Raw genomic sequence first — 9,690 nt, forward strand, 5'->3', positions numbered from 1 at the left:
AAAAATATACGCAAATTTTAAAAGCTGATATCGCCCAAATTGTTAAATCTTCTATACGGACTTAAGGCCAAACTGTCCAACATACTACTCACCACCTTATCCGCAACTAAATTCAATTGTTGCTGCTGTGCCTGCTGCTGCTGGTGCTGTTGCTGCTGTTGTTGCTGCTGCTGTTGTTGCATAGCCAAAAAAGTATTGGATATCATCGGCGTATTCCAACTGAGCGTTGTTGATGTAAGAGCAGAAGTTGTGGGCGATGGCGATGCACCGCTTGACGAAGAATTTTCACCATAATAATTAGAAGCTGCATTATTTGCAGCAGCTGCTGCAGCAGATGATACAACAGCAACTGCGGCTTGATTTTGGAAATTCGTCAATTGTTTATCCAGCGTTGATGGGATTTGTATCTGACGTACGGGCGTATTGACCGCACTTGAAGCGTAATGTGCCGGTTTTGGTTGTGCGCTAGCAGCTGCTGCATGATGGTAGATTTGTTGAAATACCGGATTATATCCGCTGATAGGCGATGGTGATACAAAACTGCCGCTGCCAGCAGCTGCGGCATTGAAGCTTGCAGCTATGCCTGAATGTGCTGCTTGTAGAAACAAAGACTGTGCTGGCGCCAAGTGCGGGTGTTGAAAATCTTCTGCAGAACCAGTACTGGAGGCAGATGGCACGATGCGATTATAAGCATAAGACCAGGGACTTGAATTGGGATCCATATTGTTTAAGAAACGTTTATGCGGTATATATATAGATGACTACAAAGTAAATTCGTCAGATAAATTAATTTAATAGCACATAATAATAAATAATTATGTTGTGGGGTAGCTTTTATAACTAAACAATATAAAATTTGCATACGGAAACATGATCCATGTATGTATACCGCCAAAAAAAAACCTCTACATTTGCTTCATCAGACAATTCAAACAAAGTTTTTACATCGCAAGCACATTGTGTTAATGTATCGTATAACCCCTGAAATATGTACTTGGTAAAACCTGCATTATAATGCTTTATCTAATATTTCAATGTCGATTGGATTTCAACGCTTCCCCACAACAATACAACAACTACACGCACTTGCTATGCTTCCGATTGGTGAAATGTACGCGCAGTACGAAAATTTCTAGTTTAGGGATTTTATTTGCTTGTCCCGTACTACTCCAACGCCCGCTCAGCATTCGAATCAATGGAGCACCTCAAATGTGTACTTTGTCTTGCGTTATGTATCTAGCTGGATTACGACTGTGGTAGCTGCACGGCAAAACGGCTCGACCGGTCGTTCTATGCGCCGTTGCCCAAAGCTGTCGCCTTGCGTGACTCGTCGCGTTCTCCTGCAACTCGCTGAGTTGCGTTTTGGTAAAAACTTAAAATTTTCACTGCTATTTGATGTTTGCAGTTTAAACTCCAATTGACCGATATTATATAAATCCTTATGCACACTTTTCAACTATAATTTTCTCAAAAATACCAAGTTCTTGTTGTTAATTTTCAATTTTTCGCGTCACCTATTCTGTCTACTCGTTGTTACACAGTCCGAGCGCCATTTTGAGAAAAACATTCCCACTCCGAATTCGGCCGAGGCTAGCTAGTCCGAAAGTGTGTATTATCTGCCAGTCAAACCATGACGAAAAACGTCAAAATGTGTAAAAACGAACAGTATCATAGCGTTGCATTTTTTTTTTCGCTATGTTCAATAACAAAAATTAGGGCTCTTCACACCGAGCTTGGTCCTAGGTAACTCGGTGCTCGGTAAGGCCCTGTCTCTACAGGAAAACACTGATGTCGTGATAACCATGATAAGAACATATCAAAGTAGAACCCACAGTATACAGTTATCCAGCCATTGACAATATGCTTATTTAAAAATTAATACATGAAATATTGTGCATGTATAGGATTCTTTTGTCATTAACCCATAGGCAATGACTGGTGCAAAAGTACCCACAAATGCGATATATTTGAAATGTAAATTTCAACAGCGAAATTCGTAAAAAAAAATAATAAAACAAAAATATTGTTGATTACTACATGGGAGGTGGTCGTGGTTATTAACAGATTTCGCCAAAATTTAATACTAACCTAAATTATACCAAAGGCAACTTCGGCACCGACTTTCGTTAAAATATTTAAATTTTGTTCGAGTTAGGGCCGGTTACTCAATGTCTGGTTAACACTAATCTGCGGTTAAACATCGTTATCGACGTTTTCGACTCCATGCATACAACAGTGAGTCGGTAACGTCGATAACGATGTTTAACCGGAGATTAGTGTTAACCAGACATTGAGTACCCGGCCCTTAAACGTTTGCTGAAGCAGCCTCAATTGCAAAGCAATGGAGTGCGCTAAAATGTTCACTGTTCTCTAATAGATTAGGTGAAAAATGCAATATTTTCGCATTAAGCAAAATTAAAACACGTTTTTCGCTGTAAAGTGAACTGCTTTGGCAGTTTCAACGCGTTCTTCTTTTCGCTCCATTCTTTGTTTACTTGTGGTACACAAATGTCAACGCCCAGGACGGCGCAATCTTGTATTCTATCATTCTTGGGTTGGAGCAGTTGATTTTTTATTGTTTTCTGTTCTCTTTCACATCCTTCGTATGAAATTTTTGACAGTCCTCGCCGCAAAAGCAAAAACAAAATACATGTACATTTTGTTATTGTCGTGCCGATACCATCTTATTGAATACGCCTTGTTGCGTTCCTTTACTTTTCCTGTTATTCTCTGTTAGTGAGCGCATTTTGTTTACGCTCTGGCATTTTGACACTTTTCATATTCTAGTCAAAAAAGATAAGGAATGAACATATTTATAGCTCTGCGGATTCGCAACGTGTGAATCGCGCTAATGTGCGCTTCGCTGAAAGCAATTCTTGCTCATTCCCTATTGTGTTTTCTATTTGCTTTTACACGCTTCAATTGTGTTGAATTAAAGTTTTTAGTTCTTTAAATGAGAAATAACGAAATTGTCAAAAGCAAAGCAAGAAAGTTAAAACGACTTGACGGTACAGACGCATGTGTACTCGTCCCCATTCTTCTCACCCCCTCTCTTCTATATGCAAGCAGAATTGAATTGAATTGATCGCCGATCGATGTGATACTGATAGAAATCTGGCCCATTTTGTGATCAACTCTGTTTTTTTTTCTATTTAATTGAGGACATTTCAATTAACAACACCGACAAATGAATATATACACAAACAAATTTTCGGTTATGGTTAAAACAATTAAAGTTTTTGTATTGAATTTTTTGTTTGGAATTTCTTTTTCCCTTTTCAGTAGGGTTTTTTGCATGATGCAATAATACAAGGTGCCTTAGCTAAGTAGAGTAAGAAGAAAAACGGGAAGAAATTGATCCCTATTTGGGGGGAAAATATACAATTTCATATTTTTTTCTAAACAAAATTTGCTTTTTCATAGTATATTCGTAATGAATAATACAAGATAAAATACCTATTTAAGAAAACAAAATGTGTATACTGAGAAAAAATAAATAAATATTCAACTATATTATTAGGCAAAGAATTGTTAAAGAAGTAACACTGTTCACCTAAGGCAGTCAATATGGCGGAATTAGAGCGAGAAGCTGTCAACCGATAATACCTTGCATTATTGCATCATGGGTTTTTTGCACATTATATTCTATGTGTGAATTGATCGTGATAGATACCAAAGAACGTGAATCTATAAGAAGAGACAACACGTTATAATTGTAGCGAGTGTGAACATCAGGAGCGTGCCTTCTCTTTTCATCCAATCAAAAAATGTATTTGGGCAAAAGAGAAGGCGCGCTCCTGATGTTAACACGCGCTATAATTCTCTTCTTATATACTACGTTTATACGTAAGCTATTCGGAAATAAAAATAATTTGCAAATACCTAGCTCACTGTTTATTCGATGATGAAAAATTCTTTTTTAATATTGCCTGATTATAATAAAAATAGGTAAAAAAACTTTTTAAGTTAAACGCAGAAAGAAGTTCTGCGCAAAAATACTTCCGGACTCCAACAATTTGATTTTTTTAAATATTCGTAATATATTTCGGGCCAACTGCCTAACGACGAATTAAACGATTCTTCTATCGCACATTAAGTCGATAATTTGTAGACAATTGACGTGCCCCCCGGTTTTATTTTAGTCTAGTCTATGCATATGTTTATAATTCCCACGACTGTATCTATTTTATTATTTTTTGGTTTTTAGTACATTTATCTTAAACATTGCAATGTATGTTTAACATAAAACCGTTTAACTTAAAAAGTTTTTTTACCTATTTTTATTTTCTAGTTTTTAGTTTTTATTTCGCATTCTGTTTAATTCATTTTTTTACCATTTTGTTCCCACGAGTAATGGACATTTAAACGGTCGACCCCCCCAGAGGTCCAATAAAGGGGCAAGGCTATGTACAACAAGATGCGCCTGAGTCTTGAGGGGAAAACGCTAACGACATATCATTTTTATCCACCCTAATGCCATACAGTTCTCGGCGCGTTTTAACCTTTCACCTTAACTTGGGTGGTGTACCGCTAACGACGTATCATTTTTAGCCACCCTAACGCCACACAGTCCTCAACACGATACAAAATCTTGACTTGGGTGGTGGATTCAGGCTGGATTAATCAGATACCTAAATTACAGATTCAATTTCTAAATTTAAATCTTATTATTATACGCCATTTAGTGGCTGCGCCCATCTTAAATATTGAGGTTGTATAGTGCACTGTATTCTTCTTGTCAAGCCCTTTTATTTGATACCCATATTGGTGGGATTGATAAAAAATTGTTATCAGCCATTTGGTAGCGGCGGCCATCTTAGATTTCAATTTTGCATAGTAAATTGTATTCTACTTGTTGAGACCTTTCATTTGATACCCATGTTGATGGGATTGATAAAACCTACGTTATCCGCCATTTTGTAGCGGCCGCCATCTTGGATTTCAATTTTTTATAGTATATTGTATTCTGCTTGTTGAGCCCTTTCATTTGATACCCATATTGATGGGATTCATAAAAAAAACATAAATTATCCGCCATTTTGTAGCGGCGGCCATCTTGAATTTATAATGATAATGAATAAACATAATTGTATTGGCCCGTAGTCATAGTCAAAATAAAGTCGACTTTAAAGTTAGTTGCAGCTTTTTGACATAATTTTCAATGGGATATCTGTCAAAAAAGCTGCAACTAACTTTAAAGTCGACTTTATTTTGACTATGACTACGGGCCATTGTCACCAAAATCCAAAGTGTATACAAAATTTCAGATTAATCGGTTGACAGGAAGAGGGTGAAATTTGAATTACTAAATTTGACCCAAGAATAAAACAAACGGGGTGAGCTAAATAAAACCGTTTAAAAAGGCAATAATATGACCATCGAAAAGGAAAATAAAGTTAAAAATGGCAACGTCTTGATTAAAAAAAGGCAATAAGATGACCATCGAAAAAGAAAGTAAACCTAATAATGGCGGCGTCTTGCGCTTATTTGCAAATAGTACCACTAATCAGTACTTATTTGCGTGATTTAGGGTCGGTTACTCAATGTCTGGTTAACACTAATCTGCGGTTAAACATCATTATCGAAGTCTTCAGGCTCTGTTATGCATACTTGGCATTGCATGCACTGCTATACCATTTTTACGTAGAAATCAAAAACCAACAGACTTTTACGTATGTAATGCTGTGCGTTGGGTAACCGCTTACACGCGAAGCTCATTTAACAGATTCCTTATGTGACAACTCTCAAGCAATGCCAAGTATGCATAACAGAGCCTTTCGACTCCATGCATACAAGAGGGAGTCGGTAACGTCGATAACTATGTTTAACCGCAGATTAGTGTTAGCCAGACATTGAGTAACCGGCCCTTAGTTATTTGCAAATAAAAAATTAACTCAGCGTTTATACGGCAAAGTTTACCATTTTGCAAATTGTTATTTGCAAATAATACGTGCGTATAAACGTAGTAATAGATTCACGTTCTTTGTAGATACGGATCTGAATAAGCGACTGAAACGCGACTGTTTGTCAAAAGCATACGATTTCGAACTCGCGTAAATACATTTGGTAAATGCGATAGCATGAACGCTTTTCGAAAATATATGTTCGAAAGTGCTAAATGTTGAATTTTAAATGCAGCAAAAACGCTGCAATTTGAATAAAGAATGTGTATGTAAACTCGTTATAATCAAATGAATAGGCAGGTTCTTAAAATTCTGGGTCTTCCTGTTAATGCAACATCAGCTGTTAATTGCAATAAGGCTGTCAAAATCCTATTGTTTTGCCGCGCTTTTTTATTTCTTGACCAACTAATTGCCTTGGACGCCTTGGGAGTGTAATTTTTTTTAGATAAAGTTTGTGAACGTAATAGTTATTTTAAGGTAAGCCATATCTTAGTTTTTTGGTGACTTGGGTTGGGATCGTTATATTGCCTTTAAAACCAATCCTTCAGCAAGGGACAAGGAATTTGTTGGGAGTGTGCCATTTTTCCCCATTTGCTATTCCATTTCCTTATCGTCCGCCATTGCCAAGCATTGTTCGATTTCTACAGGTTTATCGGCAGGTGTTGTCCCGTTCGCACAGTTTCGGAATAGAAATTTTTCATTGACAGTTCTTTGTTAAAGAAGAAGAACGAATTTTACAGTTTGATTGGGAAAAAATTGCTGCAAGTTTATTTTTTGTGTGAATTGTGCTGACTCAACTTGTTAAAAAAATAAAAAATCTGAAAAGAACGAAATTTTGAGGTAAATATCCCCTTATAAATTATTTCACGAGTGACGCATTTGCGCTGAATTTGAAAGCAAGGCAGTCTCAAATCTGTCGACGTGTAAATAATAAGCAATACGCCCCAATTTAAGTTCTCTTAATTTCGCAGTGATTGCTACCAATATTCTTTGCACAATGGATTTCGGCGATGATTTTGCCCCCAAAGAGGAAGTTGATCCCGCAGCCGAGTTTCTGGCACGTGAACAATCCGTTCTCGGTGACCTCGAATCGGAAATCGTACCTCCATCAAATACTGCTCCCAGTGCACCGGCCAGCACAGATGGTGGCAATGGACTACTTGGCAGCGATGAACTTGCACCTAATGCGGTTGGCGGCGGACTTGGTTCATCTACCGGTAGCTTTGAAATGATTGGTGGTGAATCAAATGAACCAGTCGGTATATCGGGACCACCACCTTCTCGCGTTGAACCTGAGAAAATAAGAAAATGGCGAGAGGAACAAAAACAACGTCTCGAAGAAAAAGATAGGGAAGAAGAACGTAAAAAAGAAGAGTTGCGTCTGCAGGCGAAGCAGGAATTGGAAGATTGGTTGCGTCAAACAGAAGAATCTATCGCTAAAACCAAAGCGGCCTCACGCAACGCTGAAAAGCAGGCAGCGGCGCTTGAAAATGGTGGACCCATGGAACCGGGAACCGAGTGGGAGCGCATTGCAAAATTATGCGATTTCAACCCAAAAGTGAACAAATCAGGCAAGGATATCTCACGCATGCGGTCTATATACCTACATTTGAAACAGAATCCCATCCCACTGGGTAAGACGGCCTAAACTTCACATATGAGCTTGGAAAAATATAAACTATGTATTAATACATGCACACAATCGTATTCGTATTATTCCAATAATGTATGTGTGCATATGTATGTATATTCGTTCTGAAATGAATTTTTTGTTCGCAAAATGATTTAGTGAATACGATAATTAGCGCTGTTTTCAATTATACCACATATTTCAAAAGTATTGATTATAACAATGGTTTATATGTATATGTATGTATACAAAAATATATGCATAGAATTTTGCAAAATTGTAAATTAAAATGAATTGAATTTATTGAAGTTTACATTTACATTAAATATACAAAAACAAAAATACTTTATGTGGTTATGAATTATCTAATTTTAATATTGAATTTATTTTATATACTTCCTGCGTACCAGAGTTGGAGTGCACTGTTTATACTATTGACCAGTGATAGTGCAACATTACTTATGTTGATATTATTACTAATATCTTTTATTAACGTCCTTTTAAACCCTATCTTTATAGGTACAATGTTATTCAAATACATATGTACATATCGTTACTTCCCTGCCAGCAAATGAAAGAGAATTTTATCGCTTATCGCCACGATGTCGCTCCTTCGTCACTATTGGAAGTTATACTGTGGGAAGTTATCAAAGCGATAGTAATTCATTTCACAAAATCAAAAATCATTTCTGACGCTTTTCTATCTTAACAGGTGCTCGGACGATTTTTACCCCTTGAAATTTGAAAGTTTCCAAAGCAAATCTTGGAAGTTCATTCGAGTAAAATGATACTTTTTATTTTATTTTCAATTAACGTGCAAGCAATGTGTATTTTATACACATTATAATGTTTTTATCATGCAAGCCATCATATTCGAATAACAAATAATATAATTACGCATGATACAAAAAAAGGATCAAAGTGAAACTAACTTCTTTCATGGAATTACGTTTAATTTTAAACAGATGCGTTATTTGATTTATTATGTTGATGCCTTTTTACTATGAAGTTTTGGAACTGCTTTTTAAAATGTTTAGTTGGAATTTCATAAAATATGGGAGCGCTTGAGCTTGTAATCTAAGCCGAAAGCAGGATGGAAATGGGGTCAGTAACTCTGCGGCTGTGGTTGCCGTGTGGTTGGTTATCAAAAATTAAACCAACTAAAGAACCTTTAACACTTCAGACTTTATCGCACAAGTTACTATCGTTCCTATCGGAATAGTTTCTAATTGCTGTATCGCTTTCGTATCGTCTAAGAGCGGATAAGAATTTGATAAAATAGCGACATCGTCGGCGATGATTTTCGCAGAAATGTCGTGTCGAATTAGTAACTTCTGTAATAGAGAATGCTGGCAGGGTGTAATTCACAAAGGTCTTAACCAACACTTTTTTCGAAACTGCGTTTTTAGCAGATTTCGGTAGGATGTATTAAAAACACCTTCAATACAAAGGGCCCGTTCGAGGTACGGCGGCAATACTGCAGCACTGATCAAAATTTTGCAATACTGTTGCAACTTCCCAACTGATAAAACGTAGCTAGAAATTCACACCGAACGTGATACTTTAATAATTCGCGCAACACTGCGGTTGTGATTGCATCACGACAAGCCCAAATTTTGAAGTGTTAGTACCAAAAACCATGGTAAAAATATGGGAAGGTAGAACCGCTGAAAGCATTTTTAACGTTTTCAAGCATTTTACATTTTACACACAAACTCAAACACACATTCTCATTTCTCAAACAACAAACATTTTAACCAATTTCATATATTATCATTTTCAGTTTTATATGATTTTAAAGGCAGCCTGAAATTGTGCATATGGAAACTGTGCATACGAAATAATGCATATGAAAAAAACCGAAATAATGCATATATGCACAGTTTCGGTTGAAAATCGCAATAATGCATATTAGAGAAACCGAAATTATGCATATGCACTCTTTCGTTTGAAAACCGAAATAACGCATATGACAAAAACCGAACATGCACAGTTTCGGTTCAAAACCGAAATAATGCATATGACAAAAAAAAAAAAAATAGTGCATACATGAAAACGAACTTCTTTCTGCGTAGGCGGCCTTCGGCCGCGCTTATGGATTATAACCCTCACTGAGTAGAATTCTCCTTTCTGTGTTGCCGGAAAAGCGGACCAGAA

General features: G+C 36.8%; 3 protein-coding genes across 4 annotated transcripts in view; 1 reads left to right on the plus strand and 2 right to left on the minus strand.

Moving 5' to 3' along the window:
* Positions 1 to 9,690, minus strand: part of LOC118739647 (probable deoxycytidylate deaminase) — a 90,547-nt gene that overhangs the window by 70,963 nt on the left and 9,894 nt on the right. The window lies entirely within an intron of this gene.
* LOC118739648 (transcription activator MSS11-like) lies at positions 13 to 1,653 on the minus strand. Its single transcript, XM_036471097.1, has 2 exons — positions 1,087 to 1,653; positions 13 to 761 (listed from the first exon to the last, which is right to left on the minus strand). Exon 2 carries the CDS (start codon positions 720 to 722, stop codon positions 18 to 20), a length of 705 nt encoding a protein of 234 aa, XP_036326990.1. The 5' UTR covers positions 723 to 761; positions 1,087 to 1,653; the 3' UTR covers positions 13 to 17.
* On the plus strand, positions 6,595 to 7,704 carry LOC118739651 (clathrin light chain-like). The gene is made up of 2 exons (XM_036471099.1): positions 6,595 to 6,743; positions 6,875 to 7,704. Exon 2 carries the CDS (start codon positions 6,901 to 6,903, stop codon positions 7,549 to 7,551), a length of 651 nt encoding a protein of 216 aa, XP_036326992.1. The 5' UTR covers positions 6,595 to 6,743; positions 6,875 to 6,900; the 3' UTR covers positions 7,552 to 7,704.

Source organism: Rhagoletis pomonella, unplaced genomic scaffold, assembly GCF_013731165.1.
Source record: "Rhagoletis pomonella isolate Grant_MI unplaced genomic scaffold, Rhpom_1.0 Rhpom_scaffold_00005, whole genome shotgun sequence".
Taxonomy (NCBI): domain Eukaryota; kingdom Metazoa; phylum Arthropoda; class Insecta; order Diptera; family Tephritidae; genus Rhagoletis; species Rhagoletis pomonella.

Coding starts and splice junctions, on each gene's coding strand:
- LOC118739648 (XM_036471097.1), bottom strand. CDS start 722: ATGGATCCCAATTCAAGTCCCTGGTCTTATGCTTATAATCGCATCGTG.
- LOC118739651 (XM_036471099.1), top strand. CDS start 6,901: ATGGATTTCGGCGATGATTTTGCCCCCAAAGAGGAAGTTGATCCCGCA.